General features: G+C 39.6%; 2 protein-coding genes across 2 annotated transcripts; one reads left to right on the forward strand and one right to left on the reverse strand.

Annotated features, from left to right (window-relative positions):
* Nucleotides 1–449: 449 nt before the first annotated feature.
* LOC104604479 (hexokinase-1-like) lies at nt 450–16,372 on the forward strand. Its single transcript, XM_010268826.3, has 9 exons — nt 450–1,327; nt 2,268–2,418; nt 2,519–2,701; nt 10,084–10,158; nt 10,346–10,501; nt 10,696–10,794; nt 10,870–11,000; nt 15,018–15,099; nt 15,554–16,372. The coding sequence occupies exons 1-9, from the start codon at nt 1,050–1,052 to the stop codon at nt 15,899–15,901; spliced, it is 1,503 nt and encodes a 500-aa protein (XP_010267128.1). The 5' UTR covers nt 450–1,049; the 3' UTR covers nt 15,902–16,372.
* Nucleotides 16,373–17,211: 839 nt separating this feature from the next.
* On the reverse strand, nt 17,212–20,991 carry LOC104604480 (uncharacterized). Its single transcript, XM_010268828.3, has 2 exons — nt 18,039–20,991; nt 17,212–17,934 (listed from the first exon to the last, which is right to left on the reverse strand). Exons 1-2 carry the CDS (start codon nt 20,719–20,721, stop codon nt 17,480–17,482), a joined length of 3,138 nt encoding a protein of 1,045 aa, XP_010267130.1. The 5' UTR covers nt 20,722–20,991; the 3' UTR covers nt 17,212–17,479.
* Nucleotides 20,992–23,087: the final 2,096 nt, after the last annotated feature.

The raw sequence follows: 23,087 nt of genomic DNA on the forward strand, positions 1-23,087 counted from the left end.
TTTTAATTCCGGGTTTCGAGGTAAACCATGTGATACCACGTCTTTGGTTTAGGAATCTTACGGTCCACGTGTGAACAAAATATTCTAAGCCCGGACATCTACTTGTCACGTGAGATGAGATCCATATCTCTCCCCGTCTCTCTGGGAGTGGGATTTGGGAAGTCTAGTAGTAGTAGATCTCCAAATATTTTCTTCAATGCCCGGACATCTACTTGTCTTTTCACGTTGTGATATTTTTAGTAAAAATCGTCTCACATGGACACGTGTAATCATAGTAGATCTCCAATTCCATTCGTGAGATTAAGATTGAAAAAACGTTAAGATTGGTCATTGGAGACAAAACTCAAAACGACATCCATCCTATTTGGATTGACATTTTTACACAGAGGAGGAAACAACAGCATATTTTGGGCCTATAATTACATACAAATGCAATTACAAAACAAAAAATAACAGAAGATAGGGAAATTCAAAGGAAAATAAAATGAAAAAAGAGAAATTTTTATTAGTGATAAATCTCGGCCTGTCCTTTCTCCTTTCGTTCCATTCTTTCCGCAAGAGAAATCGAACGAATTCGTCCATTTTCCCATTTTAAAACTCGTATCGATATTCGCAAGATTTCATTTCCTTTTTTTTTCCTGCATTTTTCACAACTCTGTAATGGAGAAAATGTATATCTAACCTACGCCGCTGCAGAGAGTACCTAGTTTGAATAAAAAAAAAGAGAAAATTTCACTGTCGGAGGAAGAAGAGAGTAGCTGTAGACTGTAGTATTCTGTTAATTTGTTTTCTGTCCTTCGCAAATACCAAAGATTTCTCATTATCCACATTTCTTTGTTCCATCGTGTGTTATTTTCGATTACTAAGAAGCTGTGTATCTTTGAATTTTTGTTCGTGGAGCTCTGCTCGAATCCTCGAATCAAGATATTCTCAGAGGAAGGAGCTCAATTTAGGGTTTTCTATCTTTCTCCATTGAAAGAAAAAAAAGAGAAAAGCTAGGGCTTTTTGAGAGATCTGTAGTTGTTGTTATCCGATTTTCTTTTTATCTAATGGGGAAGGGGAAGGTGGCAGTTGGAGCCGCGGTGATTTGTGCTGCGACTGTATGCGCAGCGGCAGCGCTTATCGTGCGTCATCGGATGCGATGCTCAGGTCGTTGGGCCCGGGCGATGGCCATACTGAAGGAATTCGAGGAGAAGTGTGCGACGCCGATTGGGAAGCTCAGACAGGTGGCCGATGCCATGACAGTTGAGATGCATGCTGGCCTTGCTTCTGAGGGAGGGAGCAAGCTCAAGATGCTTATCAGCTATGTCGACAATCTCCCTACAGGGTACAAAATCCTTTTTTTTTTTGTTTCGTATTATTAATTTTGTTTCTGCTATTTTGCTTCGTGGACTTAATTCTGGTTGTTGTTGTAGTTTTGCGTTTTCAAGTTATCGTTGTCGACCTTTTCTTTTCTGCAAATTTTAATTAGTTTTGGAGATGTATTGATTAAAAGCGGTGACTGCTTCTAAAGCAAACGATCTTCAATCGAACATCCATTGTTCTAGTATGCTCAATAGTTTCTGTATGCAAGTCTATACAATGCCCCTTGGAAGGCCCAGCTTGGTTTTATTTTTTTCATTTAAACGAATGCCGGTTGTTATTTTTTTGGTGGAATGTGGGATCGGTTTTCCTCTAATAAGGAGGGTTGGATGCCTTTGACAGGGTAATATTTTAGCTGAATTGCGGTGGTGTTCAAACTTCAAACACTGAAATGCTGTCAAGAGACTCAGGACACTGGGCCCTTGTTAAGCAGGGTTCCTCTCCCCCTCTTTTGATATTACTATCCCCTGTCGATTTAATACTATAAGCAAAATGTACAAATTTATTAGCGATGATTGTTATTTGCAAAAGCCAGTTTTGTAGTTGTGGATGTACTGTAGAACTGGATAGAATAGGAAATTGTTCATCATTCTAATTGAAAAACTTTGGTATAGATAAAAATGGAAAAAGTACTACCTTCATAAGGAACAGTCAAGATTCAGAACCATTGGCATGATAGCTGTTATTGAAGAAACAGTAAGGAACAGTCAAGATTCAGAACCATTGGCATGATAGCTGTTATTTTAAACCTTGATTTGGTGAAGACATTAATTTCATTGGAATACCAGTGAGGAACATTCATCAGTCTTTGTTTGTAAATCACCTATTATGGTAAAATTATCCCTCCATAATATAAATAATATCACTTTTGAATGCCTCCCTCTCATTAATCCTTCTTGTTTTAGAGATGAGAAAGGATTATTTTATGCCTTGGACCTTGGTGGAACAAACTTCCGGGTGTTGCGAGTACAGTTGGGTGGGAATGATGGACAAGTTCTCAAGCAAGAATTTACTGAGGTGTCAATTCCTCCACATTTGATGACTGGGGGTTCAGATGTGAGTTAATTGCCAGTCCAAGGTGTCATTTCCCATCTTCAGTTGGATTATATCCCATGTTTCTAACATTTTGAGAGTTTTTTTTTTTTGGTAAATCCAGGAGCTTTTTGATTACATTGCATCAGAACTTGCAAAATTTGTTGCTAGTGAAGGTGAAGACTTTCATCTTCCTCCTGGTAGACAGAGAGAACTGGGTTTTACCTTCTCATTCCCAGTGAGGCAAATATCAATAGCATCCGGAAATCTAATTAAGTGGACAAAAGGTTTCAATATTGAGGATACGGTAATTTTTATTCCCTATGCTCCTGTTTACATATAACTATATTGTTAAATTTCTTGGTTACAAATATCAAAAGTTTAAAATTAAAGGATGTTGGTAGCTATATGTAATGTAATTTGGCTTTCTTCCTGAACATTATGAATGCCTTAAAATTTTCATTTTCCATATCATGTGACTAAGTCTTTGTAGTTGAATTATCTGGCATGGATCCAGGTCTTTGGCGATGTTTGGGAGTGCATATTGTTTCTAAACAGGCTTTTTGGATAAGCACTTATTAAATAAGCCAGCTTATTAGTGTTTGGTGAAGAAATTCTTCTTTCAAATGGGGGGGTAGTATAGGTATTTTGATAATTAGGCGGCAGGCCAAGATGGGCCAGAAATACAACAAGCACTTATTAAAAAAGCCCAAAATTTGGGCTTCTTCAAAATGGGCATATTTTGTTGACAAAGCACTTATTGGGCTTTTTTTACCAATTAGTGCTTTTTCAGGTGCGTTTGGAATCTTTTAAGCGCTTTCCCCAATAAGTGCTTAAAAAAGCATTCTCAAACAAAGGCTTAAAAGGCCAAAGGTGGAGGCAAGGTGGTTGGGTCTTGGAGAGGTGAGGTGTAAGCCACAAAAAGTTACTATATGTATTTGTATGTTTTTATGTTTTACTTGTCAAGAAATATCTTTTTTGTGTCTTGGATTTTAATTCATTTCTTTTGTATTCAATTTAAATATTCCTTTTTATTACATACATACATACATACTATATATACACATTATATTATATTTTTTTGAAAGTAAATGAAAAATAAAATATTATTAAAAATAAAAAGGAGATTACTAAGAAAGGTGATAAGCAATCACCCGACAAGAGCAAAGAAAACCCCAATATGGACAATCCCAAAACAGAATAATTCCACAAACCCCATCTGAAAAACCAAATTATCTTGACATTTGAACCCACCCCATAACAAAAGAAAGATTCGATGAGCAATCCAAAACCCAAGAAAAAATTGCAAATCCCAAAGAAACAAACAAGACTAGACCAATGATTTAAAAGGCGCGCCTAGGAGCACAGGCAAGGCGCATTTTGGGGTATGTGCCTTGCCCAGGTCCTAGGCACACCAGACTCCTGGTGTGCTTGATGCGCCTTGCACCTCAGCCAGGCGTGCGCCTTTTTAAAATTTTGCGCTTTTTGTTTTTTTTTTTTGAGTTTAACGGCTGGATCGGGGCTCTACCCTTGGACCCCCGACCACGCTCCTCAAGGCAAGCCCGAACAAGTCTTTGTTAGGGTCTGAAATTCTTATTTCTCACAAAAATAATGATTTTATAACTTTCATTGCCTTTTAAGAAGATATTTCATTGCAAGGAATGAATCAACTTTAGCCCGAACAAGTCTATGTTAGGCTTCGAGAACCCCCTGCTAATGTTGTTCATTCATTCATTGCAATAAAATATTTTCTTAAAAGGCAATGGAAGTTATAAAATCATTATTTTTTATGTGAGAAATAAGAATTTCAGACCCTAACATAGACTTGTTCGGGCTTGCCTCGAGAGGCGTGGTACAAAGGTGACTCATAGAATCAAGAATGCAATATGTTTTACATCGCATTAGCTACTTGAAGCAATGCAATTAAGGAAAAAAAGAGATTGTGAGTTTTACATGCTTCAAAATGTTTTATATGTTTGCTTTTATTTTTAAATTTTCATTTGAATATGCTTCACATGTTATGTTTATGTATTTTAATTTTAGATAATAGGTTTTTTAAAACATTTATTTTAAAATTTAAGTTTATATTTTTTATTAACATTATGTTTAATATTTTTGCATTTTTTTTGAATTTTCTGACATTTTTTATTTTTAGCTTTTTTTTTGCCTTGCTTAAAAAGGCGCACGCCTCGCCTTGGACTAGACCCTCAATCCTCAACGCATGAAGCCTTATCTTGGATTTCCTCACAATTTTGCTAGGGCCAACTCTTAATAAGCTCCCCCTCCCACCCTTTTGATCAGCAACAGATAAAAGATTTCATTAATTAGAAGAAATATAGATACAACAAGAAGTTGTGAAATCCAGCATTAGATAACTGACCCAACCCAAATTACAATTGTGCCCAAAACAGCTGTGTTCTTTGAACCCCTTGGTTAGCTAAGCTATCTGCCAAGCTATTGGCAGTTCTCTTCACCCATCTCACTCGGATTGACATATCCTTTGAGAGCCATTTAAATTTTCTGAGATTGTTTCTCATCTGCCATGTCACCCCTTCACCCTTTTGCATCCAGTTTATCACTGTTTTCGAGTCTCTCTCAATAACCAACCTGTTAATACCCAGTTCTTTTGCTTTTTCCACCCCAAATACTGCAGCCATGAATTCTGATCTCACCAAGTCACCCTGTCCCACTTGGCCGGAGTAGAGAGCAATGATATTTCCATCTTTATTTCTAATAAACCCTCCTATGCTTGAGGGGCCCGGATTCAGCACATAGCTCCCATCAAAGTTAAGCTTCTTCAAACTGTCTATTGGGGGAGACCAGTTCTCAACTAACTTCTGTCTTGTTGAAGAGGAGGTGGCAATAACACCCCAAACCCTGAAAAAATCTTCTACCTTGAAATCTGAAAACAACTTCATGCTGTTTACCCAATGTGCCACTCTCAAGGTTATTGTTTCAATCAATGCTTCCTTGCTTTTTTCTCTTTCTTCAAATATTCTTGTATTTCTTTCCTCCCAAACAGTCCCCAATATTGCTGCTATAGTACACCTCCACATGATCTTACCCCTCCTTAATAAGTTCCCTTCAGTTTGGCGAAACCTTAGACACCTGAACTTGATGCTGATTCTCTTGACTTTTAAAGTGTTTGCCTATTTTGCGGACTCCTTCAGAATTGCATTTCTATCCTCTCTTCTCCACCTCCAAAACTCCCCTCATCTCCTTTCCTTCTTCCTTCAATTTTTCCTCTTCTACTTCCCCTACCATCACCTTTTCTTGCAACTCTGACATAGAAAAGTTCCCAACTCCCTTTTCCTTGTTGACCTCTTTCTCATGAACCTTTTCCATGCAAATGCAAAGTTGGTTTAGTTTTGCATTGACAAATATACTTTCTTGCCAAATGATTTTTAGTTGTAATGGGTGCAAACATGAATCCTAAGATTGAAATATTCCTTTTTAACATTGATCTATTTTTTGGATGCAAACTTTGCTCTCATTTTGGATGCAAGCATGCCTTGAAATTTGTGAAAGCTGTCATTTTCAGTACATAAATGCATTCTTACCAAACAAACATAAGCAAAACTGAACCAGAGTGCATATATGCACTGAACTGGCATTTGCACTCTTCCAAAACGGAGCCTAAGGTTTTTACAGGTGTAGCCATTTCTTCCTTGGTTTTTTTTTTTACTCTATACCTCCAACTACAACTTGAAACAGGGCATTCGCCACACTTTTCCATCCCAATTCTTTCATTGTGAGATTATAACTAGTTGTCTTTTTCTCTACCAAACTTTTCCTCCAGGGTGTCATACCAGACACATACTTGTTGTTGTGTAATCTTTCCTTTCTGTTTTTAGGGAATCCTTGCAGAAAACTTCCGGTCAACATTCATCGCTGCATCCAAAAAATTTTGGAACCACGATACAGCCTTTCCCTCTAGGAAAACAGTATCTCTTCTTCCTTCTTGAACCTTCAATGAGAGGTCTCCTTGATGTGTTATCTGTTCTAGGCTTGTAGCAGCGGGCCCTTTCCCTCGATTGTGAAGCTTTCCCTCCAACTTTCCCTTCATCTAACTCCTGGACTCTACAGTGATACACTTTATTTCTTTCATAGCATATATATTCATATATACTCATATATACTCTTTTTAATATGGATATTATGTTTTTGAAATTTTATTTTGCATTTATAACCTTCTCTACCTGGAGGAAAGAATCTGTTTATTTTATTTATACCTAATTTAATTTAATTTTTTTAACTTAAAATAATTTGTAAATATTTTTAAATGAATATTTTCCATTACAAACATGACACTTCATTTTTGGTTCTAGATGATTTGTAAGTGGGATTGGATAGAAAGAGATTGACAATTTTATTAAATTTTCAATTCTATTGATTATTTCTATTAATTTGTATATTATTTCTATTTAAACAAAACATAACCATGAGATTTAGTTTTAAGATTGGTGGGCCCTACTACCACATATTATGGGTGAACATATAATGGAGATGCCACTTTCACATATAGTAGATTCAGATGCGGAGTGGCACAGTGAGACTCTTTTATTTCTTGTATCAGTCACTAGAACTCTTTTATTTGATAAGAAAATTGTAACAAAGGAATTTTTGGGTTGGGAGGGATATTCGGAGATATTTTTTTGGGTTTACATTGCTTGATTTTATTGGTAATTAACTAAATAATGAAGCTTCTTTGAACTTTGGAAAATATGACATAATTTATTTATTTATTTTTTCATCTTATTCACTCGTTGCTGATTGCATGAGGTGTGCACCTCACCAAGGCTGTGAGCCACAAGCCTCATGAAACTTGTAGATGGGTGAGGCTAGCCATTTTATTTGTACCTGGCCTTGAGCCATATGCTCTTAACACCTCACATCAACACCTTTTAAACCCATGGAATGAATATGTTTTCCCTTGTATCCTTCTGTTATTCTTGAAGCCAAATGACCACTCTTTGTTCCTTTTCATATTCCTCTCTGTCTAGAACTGGGTCTCCATTATTGCTTGCTACTTGCGAGTATCCTTGTTACTGCATGCTAAATGCATATGGTTTATTGGGGTGTGGGTTCTCATGCTCCATGCCTACGCCTTCTCTTGCAATAAAATGAAGAATGTTTTCTTTAGGAAAAGTTGGTAAAGTCTGCATTCCAGCTTTCTTCTATTTGCTGAATTAGAGGCGGACTTTTATTAGTTGATATATGTTGTTGAGTCTGAATATTAATTCTTTACAGATCAATAACTCTACTAATCACTATCAGAGACCAGGTATAATCATATTGGAGGTATTGAAATCTTGGAAACAAGACTTTCCAGTTCTTCTGGAGCAGTAAATTACAATTTTCTGTGATGAAACTACAGGAGTAATTTCGTTTTTTTTTTTAATCTTGTACAATTTTTTGAGCCTTGAACCTTTGCACAGTCTAGGGTTAGCTGTGGCATCCCAAGATTGCACAATTAAAACCATGCATCACTTCGTGTATTCTGAAATTTCAACTTTACATATGAATGTTGTTAAACCACCAAAGTTGACGGGGTTAGAAGATGTGTGTTGAAATAGTAAGAAATGATTCAAGTGTTCATAATTAGGCAAAATAGGATTCATGTAGCTGACCCCATATATAGTTCGAATAAGGTTTAGATGATGATGATGAATGTTGTCGAGCCATCATCATCATTATCTAAGCCTTATCTTTATGGGGCTAGCTGCATGAGTTCTGTTTCACTATTTCGTTCTGTTTGATGTCATATCCATTGTTAAATTATGGACAGAACCATTTCTAACTACTTTGACCCATGTCCTTTTTGGTCTACCGCTAGACCTTCTGGCTCTTTCGACTTGTGAAATTGCTTCTTCTTACAGGTGCTGTTTGTGGTCTTCTATGAATGTGACCAAACCATCTTAGTCTAATTTCTGTTATTTTATCCCCCATTGGAGCTATTCCTAGGTTCTTTCAAATGACTTTATTTCTGACCCTATTCCTTTTCTAGTTTTTTCACTAATCCACCTCAATGGTATTTTTCTAACACATTAGACTCCAGAAGTGTCCCTCCATTTTGCCCATCCCGCTCTAATTCTATGTGCGACATCCTCCTCAATCTCTCCTAATGAACCAATGTATCAGAAAAGGTCACATTGTGTTATCTCTTGATCTCTAATCCTAAGTGTATCCTCAATTGTACTCCTGTTATTATCACCTTTACATATTATATATTCTGTTTTAGTCCTACTTATTTTAAAACCGCTTGTTACCAAGGTATTTGTACATAAACTTAATTTTGCATTTAATTATTCATTAGGTTTATCAATTAAATGATAGTATCAGCAAACAACATGCATCATGGGACCTTCTCTTGAATATGTGTAGTCAATTCATCTAAGACCAATGCAAATATATAAAGGCCAATTGTTGAACCATGGTGAAAACGCAACATAACTGCAAAATCTGATGTCTCTCCCATAGGTGTTCAAACATTGGCTATTGCACCCTCGTACATATCCTTAATTAGGTCTATATAGTTTTGTGTTAAACATGTCTAGACTTGTAAACTGATCTTGCCTGTTCAAGTCATGCCATTCTAAGTTACCCAAATTTAATTCTATGAACAATATCCTCAGATTTTTCTGTCCTCGCAAATAATTTATTATATAGAGAAGAAAAATACTTGCATTTTGCACCATCTCCTCAACATGGGAAGTGATTTCTTGCCTTGTTGAGATTGCAGAATATACAATATTTTTTCGTGATCTGACTTTTTTTTAATAAAACCCATCAATTTCAAATAATATGTTGATTCCATTGGACAACCATGGAGCCATCTCAGCCACCAGATCATAGGTGGCTGAAGCTATCCCTCACTGTTGAATGACCTACATTATGGATTCTGTAGTTGTTGATCATTCTCTAATCACATTGGAGTAATTCATTCTCTAAACTTGGATTATTGTCTCCTTAGAGCTCAAAAATAGAGAAGGATGAGCCCATAGAACATATGCTGTTCAATTGGTGTTTCTTAATTTTCATTCTAGATTTTATTGTGCCCCTAGTCTACTAGGATAATATAGCAGGCAAAAAATGTATATAAATAGTCTACTAGGCTAATATAACAGGCAAAAAATGTAAAAAAATAATTTGGTTCCAATGTGCAGCCTGAGGAATGTCATAACATGGGGATGTCCAAGGCAGGCTAACTGTGTAAACGGCAAAGCTTGCAGAATCTCAAAACTGCTTTACTGGTGGGTTTGGAGAATGGCAAGAAAAATCAAGCAGCAGAAAAAAACTTGGTATAGTGGAGTCTCACCAGCAAAGGAAGAAGAATAGAGGAAGAGATGAGAAATATAAAGGAAGCACAAGCTGTAGAGAAAAATAAAGGAAGAAACAAGAGAGGGGAGAGATAATGGGTAGTCCTACCAAAACCATATTGGAATTGGTGTCTTTTCAAAGCTATCATGACATAGTGTAGTTTAAGTCCTCTATAGGAACCTTGGGATACTGGGACAATCACAATATATGATATCCACCTGACATGTGGGGCCCACTTGTATTTAGATAAATGTGGTGTAAATAATTCAAACTTGGTCTTGCTTGTTTAATTTCTCTTACTCTGCTGTTCTTTACACTTTGGCAATTTCAAATTTCTGATTTGGCTTTGTTTTTTTGCTGTCTAATTAGGTTGGCCAAGATGTGGTTCTGGAACTAACTAAAGCCATGGAAAGACAAGACCTTGACATGCGTGTGGCTGCTCTAGTAAGCTTATGCAACTGTCTTCCCAGATAAAACCTGACTGTTAGTTTATCTAAGATAATGATTTATAGTTTGAACCAAAAAATGATTTAAAGTTCCAGTCTTCCAAACTAGTGGTCAATTTGGGGAGTTTTTCTTTTTCTGGTGACATCTTTAAATCTATGAGCATTTAATCAGCAGATTTTTGCAGGTTAATGACACAATTGGAACACTAGCAGGAGGTAGGTACACAAACAATGATGTTGTTGCTGCTGTGATCTTGGGAACTGGAACCAATGCAGCTTATGTAGAGCGTGCACATGCAATTCCCAAGTGGCATGGGCTTCTACCTAAATCAGGAGAGATGGTTGGTGCTGGTGCATTCCTTTGCTCTTGTTTACTTGTTATTCACTCCTAACAGAACATGTTTCCTAACTCTATTTTCTTACTCATCTTATTAATCATTTTACTCTCACATATAGAGAAAGAAAGACTTAATCAGAGTGCAAATATAATAAATGCAGATGAAATATTGAAGCATCACCACTTTTGATCATGTAGGTTATTAACATGGAGTGGGGTAACTTCCGGTCGTCCCATCTTCCTCTGACAGAATATGATCATGCATTGGATTCAGAGAGTTTAAACCCTGGTGAACAGGTAACCTTTGCCATTGTTATCGCAGAATAATACCTAAATTATTGTATACTAATTCTTTTTTATAATTCTCTGTAGATATTTGAGAAGATTATTTCTGGAATGTACTTAGGAGACATTGTACGCAGAGTCTTGTTAAGGATGGCTGAGGAAGCTGCCTTTTTTGGTGACACTGTTCCATTGAAACTTACAGTTCCATTTATACTGAGGTATGCCATGGTGTTGTAGGCTATGCATGTAAACCTTATGAATATCTACATGTCTTTCTTTTATTATATTTCCGTAAAGCTAGTATGCATTGTGCTGATAAAAAAAAGGCTAATTTGCATTGCTGAAGTTAAATAGTTATTATTAGGTGCAAGACAAGCTGCAATTATACTCTAGCTAGTCCATGGACAGAGAGAAACAAGTTTAGGGTTTTAAGAAATTTATTTTATATAGACTTCTGGAGGCAGAAAAGTTGGGCTGTTTTTGGATTTGAGATGAATCAGAAAGCATGTGCAAAAAGGTACTCTTTTTGCTAATTTAGGGATTCTCTGTTTGGCAAAAAATTAAGGCAGGGGGGAGTCCTGTGAGTGGCTTCTCCACTGCATTTTCCTCATTTTTAGTGGAAAAAAATTCTGCAGGAGGACTGTCATTCAAGACAATGATTTGGTGGCATGTTGAATCCACTTTCACTTTCTGCCTCCCCGAATATGAATGCAGCCTTATTGCATGGAGAAAGAAGGAATTTAACAATTTAGCTACAGTATTGCTAAAATTTTAAACAAATTCTGAAATTAAGGGTTTAGACAGAACAAAATAGTGTTTTTTTATAATTACAAAATAGGGTTTGTTTGGACTGCAGAACACAAGTTGAAGGGTTTTAACTAGGTTATGAAATTGGAAATTTTTGGATTTGAATGATATAGGTATGTGGGCTGGTTTTAGGATATTGGAGATTACAGAAATGGTAAAAATGGGAGACTGATTTATTTAAAGGTTAAAAAAGGATCTATCATGGCTAAAAGTAGGAGACTGATTTCTTGGTTGGTTAATGTGCCTAGAAGGTTGTATTTTGCTTCAGCTTTTATTCAATGTTTTAAAACGCGGAGGCATGACGCAAGGTGTTCCACTACCTAGAGGCATGAGGTGTAGTTCAGAACGTAAGAGGTGTAAGCCTGCCGAACACAAGAGGAAGAAGGAAGAGGAAGGGGAGGAGGAAGAACAGGAAGGGGGATCTCATTTTTTCTTTATTTTTGATAAAAATCTTTTATATTAAGAAGAATAAAGTTGCATCCAGCCAAAGGGGCTGAGGGCAGACCACTTTCTTTCCCCTTGTCTTTTCTTCCCTTCCCTTCCCTTTCTTTTCCTTTCCTTTTTCTTTTATTTTTTCAGTCTTTTTATATGAGGTGTGCATGAGGCGCATAAGGCATATGCCTCTAGCACGCCTCGTGAAAAAAGCACATGAGGCATATACCTCTGAGGCATATGCCTCAGAGGTGTCAGCGCCTCTGGCATATGCCTCAGAGGTGTCAGTGCCTCTGGCATATGCCTCCGCGTTTTGGGAGTGCCTCGCCTGTAGGCACGCCTTCAGGCGTACGCCTCCCATGCCTTTTAAAACACTGCTTTTATTAACGATGCTCTTTGATCTCGTTAGCAATAAAAAATGAGACAAAATGTAATGCTGATACACCTCATCCATGAATGAAAAAGAGAACAAAATAAAAAACAAAGTATTGGAAGTCCAATTACGGGCACAATGATGGATGGTACAACAAGGCATGGTATGTTGTATGGTCTAACCATCAGATCTTGGTGAAAGTTAATAGGTCAATAAAACCCTGTTTGCAAACATGTGGTCTGTCTCACATTTAACCGACAATCTCTTGTGTTCGCTTTATTTCATATCTTCTATAAATCAGTTTCCTCATCACTGAAATACTGGAACCCTGCTACTTCCTATCAGCAATCCCAACCTAGTATCTGTTTCACAAGTAGAGTATGTTTAGGATTAAGAATTATTTGCAGGATTCTTAAGAGATGAAATAAAAGGGTTCTAAGAAAAGATTATGATAGAAAAGAGAGATGGATGTACATGTTCTGTAATTAATTGGATGGGAAAACAATTCAATTTGACCTGGTCATATATAATAGAAAAGAATCATTAGGGTTTAATATCAGAGTTGTGGGTTATAAATCTAGTTACCTAAATTGTGAAAAATCAGGAAATTTGAGAAGCTCATAACTTGGCATCTATGGACGAGAGTTTGTTATGTGCATGACTCTGTGAATGTACTTTGAGCATGCTATACACGCAAGAGAGGGAGATGCACAATTATAAATTGAGAGACACTGAGACAGATGGTTTCCATTCCTTTGATTGATGGTGGTTTCTGTATGTGGGATGCTCGTGCTTTTGTGCAAATTTGTGTTTTTTTTTTTTAATTTAAAATTTTCTTTCTTTTCTTCCTCCTTCAAGGCTTCAACACAGAGGGCACAGCATATAATAAGAGATATTTATTGGGTCTAAGAAGGGAGAAATCTTTTAAACTGTAGAAAAATCATCATGGAGGAGGATTCAAAAATTGTTATTATTAGCTGGCCACAGAACAACCTGGAGGGTACGTGGTTCTACAGAGTATATACATATGATTAAGAGTTACAAGGGAGTTGATTAGGGAGCTAAATATCAAATTTAAGTGGGCCCCTTGATCTGCTAACAGTTTGGCAGACATGCTGGGAAAACAAGATGCGGAGAGAAACAAGGTATTTTGGGGTCTAGTGACCCAAGGGGGAATTTGGGGATGTTCTCCTGAATTGCAGGGACATTTTTTCACCTTTGCTTATTATTTTGGTTTGCAACTTCTAGGGCTGCAAACAGACCAAATTGAATTCGAATAGGGGTACATTCAAATTCAATTTGATAAGAAATGTTTGATATCCAATCATAATCCACTTCGATTCAAATGACAATTTAACAAAAAGGTCAATGTTTTATAGGAGTAAAGATATCAGGGATGAGCAACACGTATCTTAAATCCATGGCTTCTTTGATGAATCTCTTTAGATATTTAAAGACACAAAGCTTCGTCTTTTCCGGTTCAAGAGCTGGCACTGCTCCTCTCCTCCTAATCTCGTTAGCTGCTTCTCTGTGTAATAGATTAGCTCCATCACATTGATGTTATCTTCCCTATCTTCCTCTGCTAGACTCTTCCATTCAGAGAACCATGCTACTATTGGAATTGCTCCAAAATTAACCAGCTTTCTCTGCTGAACTCTTCAATTGTTTAATCTCTTTAACTCTGTCTCTCTTTGTTCTCATGGAAACAGAATATATGAAAGGCAGTAGCTTTACCTTTTCTCTTCTTTGCAATTGAAAAGATAACTCCACATTTAATGCCAGATCTTTCACAATTTAAAAATATGTGCATAATAAAAACAGGGTACAACTGTCATGGACAGAGAGAGTAGGAGAAGACCTTTGGGATTACACGTCCTTTTGTTCAAAGATCCCTCAAAAGTATAGAAGTATTTAAACTTGTAAAGAATAAAGGAAAAATGTACAACCATCCTTTTTATTATGCACATGTATAATATACAACATAACTGGATCAAATTGGAGTCTATCTGAATTCGATCTGATAAATAAACAAATCATATTAGCTGATTCGATTTCGATTCATTTAATACTGTTATATATCTGAATCCGATTTAAATGGGTAAATTCAATCGGATTGGATACCCAATTCATTTGCAGCCCTAGCGTCTTCATGAGCATCTGAGCTTTCAATAGTTCATTCTTTTTTTGGTTTTCCATGCTGCAAATGTACTTTGCATTGTCATGGGTGTTCTTGACTTCTTCTATTGTTTGAGATGTAAATTAGTTTCTATTTATTGGTTATTGTGCATTAGTCACCCTAGTTAATGCAGTCAATAACAACTTCTACGTTTATATTCTAAACTTAATGAAGGTAAGGTACATTAGAAACCTTTTTTTTTTGGGGGGGGGGGGAGGCCAAATGAGCCACATTAAAAATTGATTGGGACCAACTTTTGAATTTTGATGAGAAGCTTGAAATTTGTTACTGTGCATAAGTAGTTGGTTGTCTTAAATCTGACATGGATAGTTATATTATGAACACTCTTCTGAACATGAAGCTAGTACATTTTTGTTTCATTATCCATGTAGAAGCTTCAGTTTCCCTCAGGTTTTATTGCTACATTATGGGTTATGTAATCTGCAGGACGCCTGACATGTCTGCCATGCATCATGACACCTCTTCAGATCTCAAAGTGGTGGGGAGCAAATTGAAGGATATCTTAGGGGTATGCTTTTTGCACAACCTTGTTTGGAGCTACAGCTTTTACTAGTTACATCCATCATCACCACCAGGAAAAAAATAATGAAGAAAGAAAATGAGGGAAGTGGAAAGCGAGAAAAAAATGAATGAAAAGTGGAGAAGTGTTTTATTTGCACATATTTTCGTGTGAAACAAAGTATCAAATATCAATTGCTAATTTTCATTTGTGAACATGACTAACCTGATAAATCATATTGCCTCCACTAAACTGTTAGACCAAGCTGAAGAATTTTGTTTGCTTTTTATTTTCTTTTGGGGGGTGGGGGTCGTAAATATGAAAATGTGAATCATGTACAAGGGTGATTATGTGGCTGAAACTGAAAAGCCATCGTTGAAAATATGAAAAGCCATTTTGTTTGCTTTTTCATTTTCTTCACAAGTTTGCTTATTTATTTTGGTGTTTTTTCCTCTTATTTCAGATATCTAATACTTCCTTGAAGACAAGAAGAGCCATTGTTGAGCTCTGTAACATTGTTGCAACGCGGGGGGCTCGCCTTTCAGCAGCAGGAATGTTAGGCATCCTGAAGAAAATGGGCAGAGACATAATAAAGGAAGGGGAGAAGCAGAGGACAGTTGTAGCCATGGATGGTGGGCTGTATGAACATTACACCGAATTCAGAAATTGTCTAGAAAATACTCTCAAAGAGTTGCTGGGAGAGGAAGCCTCTGAGAGTGTTGTCGTTGAACATTCCAATGATGGCTCGGGTATTGGAGCTGCCCTTCTTGCAGCCTCTCATTCCCAGTATCTGGAGGTTGAGGACTCCTGAGAATGATCAACAAGAAGCTAGTAACTTGTTGCAGAGGAAATAGTGAATTTTTATTACTCTTTTTTATCCATTTCTTCTTCCCTTTTATCCCCTTGTTTTCTTTTTCACTTCTTACCTAGATTAGCGTTAGGCCTTTACGTTTCTTTTTCATATTTGGAGATTGTTCCAGCAAACCTTATATTTATGGCTTTTGCAGAATATGATTATGAGAGGTAGATTAAATGTATAATTGCAGGACCTGGAAATGGTGCATTTGAACTTTCCCACTTCGGCCTGTCAGTTTGCCTCTTCCGTCCTGTTTCCTACATGCCATTTGTAAGGTTGGGGTTGCGTTGGGGGGCCGTGGGTTGGTTAATAGTGAAGTACAGTGTAACTTCAGTGTCTGGAGAATAAAACTGCGAAATGTGTCTTTATCCTGCTTTAAGGCAGCTACTTTTACTCCAATGCTAAACCAGGATTTTTATTGTTGAATGAATGTTTTTGCTTGACGTATTGCCGACTTTGGTCACCGTTCTTTCTTCCACTCTTATCTTACTTCTGTATTCAGAATCACGCCAGATCGGATGTCACCCAAAAGATTAGCTAGATGATTTTATATGTTTTTCTTTTATTGTTATGATAAAATACGACTTCGTTTTGGAAAGTCAAGAGGTACGGTACCTGGCCAGATTATCAACCGGAGTAAACGTAGCTCTGCGATTCTGTGCTTAATCTACGGTTTTTTTTTTTCCTTCTTAACACGTCTCATTTGGCTACTCCATTAAAGTTTGAAACTAATTCTGAGGAACAACCGTACAGATGCAGGATACAACAGGTTGTTTGTCAATTATTCAAAAGAGTCTAGTTCTGTAGTAGCATTGTGTTCTTCTATGCTGTGCTCTTCCAGTCTTCCTGACTGGATTTGGCTGGTGATTGAATTCAACAATTACCATCGTTTGAATTTGGTAGATTTGTCCGGTCATGGCAAGGCCTCCCCATGAAAATATTAGAAGTATAAAATATAATATTTAATATTTAACGTATCAGATATGAATACATGACACGTCCCGATAGGTGACAAAATTTTGAAGCTTGCTGTTGGCTGTTGGGTTCTTTCAGTGAACGCCTTCGCAATTTGTGAATATTAATTGTCAGTGATGGGGGTGGTTCCAAATTGAGCATTTTATGCATCAATCCTGGTTACTAGTACTGATGAATTTCATGAACTAACGGGTAAGTTACAGCTCGTTCCTCTATACTTGTTTGGGAAACAGAGCATCATCTCCGGCCTGTGGTCTGCTTTGCTTTGCACAACAAATCAACATTGCATGTCGTAATGACTGACATAGTGAAGCCTATGAAAATTGAAAACTGGAAAAACAGTTCCATAGATGATCAAAACCAAAGTTAAGTCATTCAACTTATTCGTACATGGTTGGTATGGATGAAAGAGCAACCCAGGTCAGGATCAGGGCCATACTACTAGTAGTCACCTCTTAATGATGGTGTGCATATATAGTGTTGTTGTAACTTGTAACTGTATTGAGTATGAGAGGCTGGTTTGTGATGATGGCGTGGCATCCATCTCATGGGTGGTGATCATACGTTATATGACAAGCTATCATCGTCCGATGTCCTCCTACTCCGGCTTTCCTTGTAACTGGAAATGTATTTAGCACTGCTGAGCAGGGGAGCGACATCATACTCACCTCTGCCCACCTTCTCCTTCTCTCCGTGGTCTTGCAGAGGGCTACATCGCATTAGAACTTGCACCACTTCCTTCATTGAAGGCCTGGTGGAAGGCAAGGTCCCAGTACAAATGAGGCCGAGCTTGAACACGATGCTCATTTCATCCAAGTAACAAGCTTCTCTGATCTGCTTGTCCAGAGCTTCCACGATGGGTTTATCCTCTTGCAGGTGTCGCCACGCCCACTGGGCGAGACATGTATCCCCATCTCCGTCGCCTGCTTCCCTACCGGTTGTCAATTCCAACAGCACCACCCCAAAGCTATAAACGTCAACCTTCTCGTTCACTTTGGTCGTGTAGGCGTACTCTGCAACCATTTGAAATTAATATATATCAAAAAAAAATTTATTTTTATTTATTTTTACAGATTTTTCAAATATTAGAAACGATCAAATTGTTACGCTTGATTACCTGGAGCTAAGTAGCCGAAAGAGCCCGCTACAGCTGACATGGTATCAGGCTCCCCTGGTTTGATCAGCATTTTGGCCAGCCCAAAATCTGCAATCCTCGCATTGAATTCTGAATCCAACAGGATGTTGCTTGACTTTACGTCACGATGAATGATCGGAGGAGAGCAGTCTTGGTGCATGTAGCAGAGCCCTTGGGCGGCTCCAATTGCGATATGCAACCTTCTGGGCCAATCCAACACCGTATGATGGACTGAGCCGGATGGTATCAATCCCCTCTTCTTCCCATGGAGCCATCGATCCAAGCTGCAGTTCTCCATGTACTCATAAACCAGAAGCTTCGATTTCCCGTTCGAGATACAGCACATTAATTTCACAATGTTGGAATGTCGAATTGTCCCCAATATATGAACCTCTGCTTCAAATTCCTTCTCCAACTTCTCACCCAATCTTCTGTTATTCCATATCTTTTTAACGGCAACTACATCGCCGGACCGATGAAGGGGGACCCGATAAACCTTCCCTGATCCACCGCCCCCGATTAGGTTACTCTCAGTCAAACTTGACAATATGCTCGACTCTGTGAAGCCCAACCTCTGGAAAGAAGTGAGCTTCCACATTGGAGGATGACGTCGTCCACGCCTTTTGCTTCTGTAGTCTCTGATCAACAACAAGGTGGATAACACGGTAACCAGAAAAAGAGCCCCGGCAAAGAATAGGATTATGGGCAGATGTCGGTGCGAAAATTTGTGCGAGTCTCGGGTTTCGGAAATGCAGGAACGGAGGTTTAGGATGCCAGTAGCTGCACATAGGCCTTGGTTATTCAGGAAGCTATTTTCGTAGGCCATGTTGTCGAACTCAGTAGGAATCTCCCCTATCAATTGGTTTGAGGAGAGATTGAGAGATACGAGCTTAAGAAGCCCAAATTCAGATGGAATATTGCCTGAAAGTTGGTTGTCCGACAGGTCGAGGTAACTAAGGTCTGGAAGTAACCCGATGGTACGGGGAATTTGACCCGAGAGTTGATTTCTACTGAGGTTCAGAGAGTTCAGTGCCTTCCAAGAAATTATCTCTGATGGAAGCTCTCCATAAAGTCGATTGCCGTCGAGCGATAGAACTGTGAGGTGGGGGAGGGCCGTCAGTTCCACAGGAATTTTGCCGGAAAATAGGTTGTTGCTGGCCTTGAAGACTACCAGATTGCTTGCGTTTCGGATATCTGAGGGAATTTCTCCAGAAAACCTGTTGTTACTGATCTCCAGTCGTGTTAAATTCCAGGCCAATTTTCCGGGAAGCTTGCCCGAAAAGAAATTGCCACTTATCATCAAGGACCATAGATTCAATGACGACCAGAGACTGTCAGGAATCTCACCGGAAAACCCGTTATTATAAAGCTGTACGGTGGTAAGACTACTGCAATTACCAAGAGATGCCGGGACTTCTCCGCTGAGACTGTTGGAGAAAACCACCACTCCTCTCAACATGCCGCCGGCACACAGATTTTCTGGCAACTTGCCACTAAGCCGATTTTTCGCGACCTCAATACGTTCAAGCTTCGAATAAAGGCCTAATTCGGGAGGGAGGACCCCACTCAAGCTATTGTTGTACAGGCGAATATCATTGAGCGCAGGTAGACGAGCGATGCTTGACGGTATCTCGCCGGATAAGCGGTTATAATACAAGACTAAATGTGTCAAGCTAACCAATTTTCCAAAATCTCCCGGTATGGGACCGGTCAAATTGTTGATGGAAAGATCTATGTCGGTCAAACCCAAAGCTTCAACTCGGGCAGGGATCTCTCCGGACAGTCTGTTAGCATAAAGATACAAATTAGTTAGTTGCTTGAGAAGAAACAAACTGGTAGGAATCGTCCCGTTCAAATGGTTCATCGATAGATCCAACCAGCGAATTGCGGCCATGTCACCGATCGATACCGGAATTTCTCCAATCAGATTCGTTCTGGCCATCCACAAGTAAGTAAGTTTCTTCAGGCGAGTGAATTGTACGGGGATCCTTGAAGGCACGAACTTGTTGTAAGCCATTTCGAGGGCTTCAAGGTTGGACAGGTTGCCGATATCCGGAGGAAAGGTGCCATTAAAGAGATTCTGATAAAGGTACAGGCGCTTCAACGCCGACAAACGCCCGATTGTAGACGGGATGTCTCCGGAGAAGTTGTTGGCACCGAGATTGAGGAAGGAAAGGCTAGAAAGGCGGTGTATGTCATCAGGAAGCGTGCCGACGAAGTAGTTCTGGGAGAGATCAAGGTACTGGAGTTTGGAACAGTTATAAAGAAGAGTTGGGAATTCTCCGGGAATGTAATTGTATGAGAGGTCGAGGTAGGTGAGGTTGTTGAGACCGCAGATGGCGGGAGGGATTTTTCCTGTGATGTTCTGGTTGTAAAATGAGATTTTGGTAACGGAACCATGGACGCAGGAGATTCCCGTCCAATTGCAGGGACTGAGCGAGGAATTCCACGAGTTCATGGGGGGTTGATCTCCCCAGTGTTGCTTTAGTTTGAGTAAAATGGAGAGTTCATCAATTCCGCTCTGGGAGTTGCCTTGCAAGACTAAGGAGGAGAGGAAGAGGTGGAGAAGGAGAAGAGTGGGTAGTGAAATTGGAAAAGAGAATGAGGTGGGTATTGTTCTGCACATTGAGAGAGACAAAGAGAGAGCCCGATGGCTGGGTTCCATCAACGACGCCGTTAGTTTTCTTTCTTGTTCAGAGCAAATACAAAGGTGAGGAGAGTGAGGAATAAGGATGGAGGTTGATTTGCCTTTGCCTGCCGGTTTTTAAAAAATTCGAAGGGCGCGAGCTTGAGCTTCCCAATCCTGAGTTGAGCCCGGAACGGAGCAAAGCGATGATGTTCGATCGCAAGGGTGGTGGCTGGCGCACTCTCTCATATCCCTTCTGGCTTCTAATCTCTATAATTCTGTATATATATATATATATTGATTTTAATTTTGAATTTTTGATGGATGGGGCCGTGGGCTGTGGGCCATTGCGCATGATCATATCTGACTAAGTCCACCACCACCAGTGAAGTGAGTGGGTTTGGCTAATTTCAGTTGTACTGTGTGATGGTGGACTAGTACCCACTATTCGCGTGGGCCCCTTTTTTTTCCAGAAGATGGATGGATTGATATGGCCTATGCCCTGCAGCCCTGCTTGCTAAGTTGCTACATCTCAATATCTCATAGAGTCATAGGGTGGGTATAAATAATACGGATCACTCCTTCTTTTCATATAAAATAAAAAATAAAAATCCAGAAGGAAACAGGAACTTTCTGTTTTTGGCAAATCCTATGTTTTATTTTTGATTTCGCTAGCGGTGGAAAATTATTGTTTTGGTTAACTCCCAAGCTAAAAAAGCCTTTGGATTCGAACTTTTATGCGGCCTTTGCCTTCACCGGTGGTCGGGGGTTCTTGGTTGACAGGGTTATGGGTTTGGGGGGATGTGCTGTTGCTATCCCTCCCTTCAAAGGCTTTCGAACTTTTATGCGGCCTTTGCCTTCACCGGTGGTCGGGGGTTCTTGGTTGACAGGTTATGGGTTTGGGGGGATGTGCTGTTGCTATCCCTCCCTTCCCCCTTCCCCCCACGGAACTACAAAAAGTGCATCTTTGTCTTGCGAATTGCGATGCAGAAAAAAGTGACCAAAGAAATTATTTAAAAAATAAAATTAAAAACAGTATGGAAAAACAAAGGGTTAAATACTATCTTTTGAGTTTACAAGTGGGGGCGCCTCACAACATCCCACATCACCATAATCCATGATGTTATCATCCGGATATGTTCTCAATACATACATAGAGGGGATGTATTGTGGGATATTGTGGGGCGCATATTGTTATGGACATGACTCCCGGCAACACGCTGCGTCGCAATCACAAGCAGCAGCGCGCCTAGCGGCACGCACCGCCTGGCAGCAGCATGCACCGCACGGCAGCAACATGCACCTCACAGCAGCAGTAAGGTGGGGCGCACGTGCCAACGTAGAGCGGGGCCCACACGCCAGCTGTACCTTTCCCTTATCCCCTATTTTTGTGTTTCCTTTAGAAGTAAGAGTTTGAGTTTCGATAGAAGTTTAAATTGCGATAAGAGAGGGACTACCTTAGCCGAATACAAGAAGGAAACCCTCCTGTAATCTCCTATTTAAGGAGCTGATTTATTCAATAAAGTCATCGAATTTTCAGTCAAGAAGAGAACAGGGAGAGTTAGGTGATCTCTTGAACAAATCACCCCTCAGTCCGCCATCATAGGGTCAACTCGCAAAGGGAAGGCAAGGGGAAGGCAAGGAGTTTTCCCAGCAAACCGCCCCGTGACGAGATCCTACGCCCGGGCCCATAACATTTTGGTATCAGAGCCGAGCGTCATGGGCGACATGGAGCAGCTATCAACCAGGGTTCACGAGCTGGAACACTGTCTCGTGGAAAATCACGCGGAGGTAAGGGAAGTTAAAGAGGACGTCAGGGAACTTCGACGTCTACTGGATTTATACTTCTCCACCAGAGAAGGGAGCCCTGAAGGGGCAGCCACTCATCACAGCCGCCGCCCAGATCGGGCAGAGGGCTCCGGTGAGCGACAGAGTGACACACCAACAGTAGCAATCAGACCCAAATACAGCCGTCTGAAGTTCCCCTCATACAGTGGCAACGGTGACCCACTTGGATGGTTGTACCATTGTGAGCAATTCTTCCGCAATCAGCGCACGGAAGAGAAGGACAAGGTCAACCTGACAGCATTCCACTTGACCGATGAAGCACAGCTCTGGTTCTACCGAGTGGAGCAGGAGGAACCAGGCCTTAGTTGGGGCCAGTTCAAGTCGTATTGCCTCCTCAGGTTCGGGCCCCCATTAACGAGCTACCCCTTGGGGGAGCTCATTAACCTCAAGCAGACCGGGACCGTCGCGGATTATCAGCGGCAGTTTCAGACCCTTCTCGCCAGAGCCTCTTCGGTTCGGCCAGACCAGCAGGTGGATATGTTCACAGCCGGCCTATCGGAACCTCTGAGGGTTGATGTGGAGATGCAGAGCCCACCCAACTTGGTCACAACAATGAA

Source organism: Nelumbo nucifera, chromosome 6 (genome assembly GCF_055504915.1).
Source record: "Nelumbo nucifera cultivar China Antique chromosome 6, China Antique-T2T, whole genome shotgun sequence".
NCBI classification, from domain to species: domain Eukaryota; kingdom Viridiplantae; phylum Streptophyta; class Magnoliopsida; order Proteales; family Nelumbonaceae; genus Nelumbo; species Nelumbo nucifera.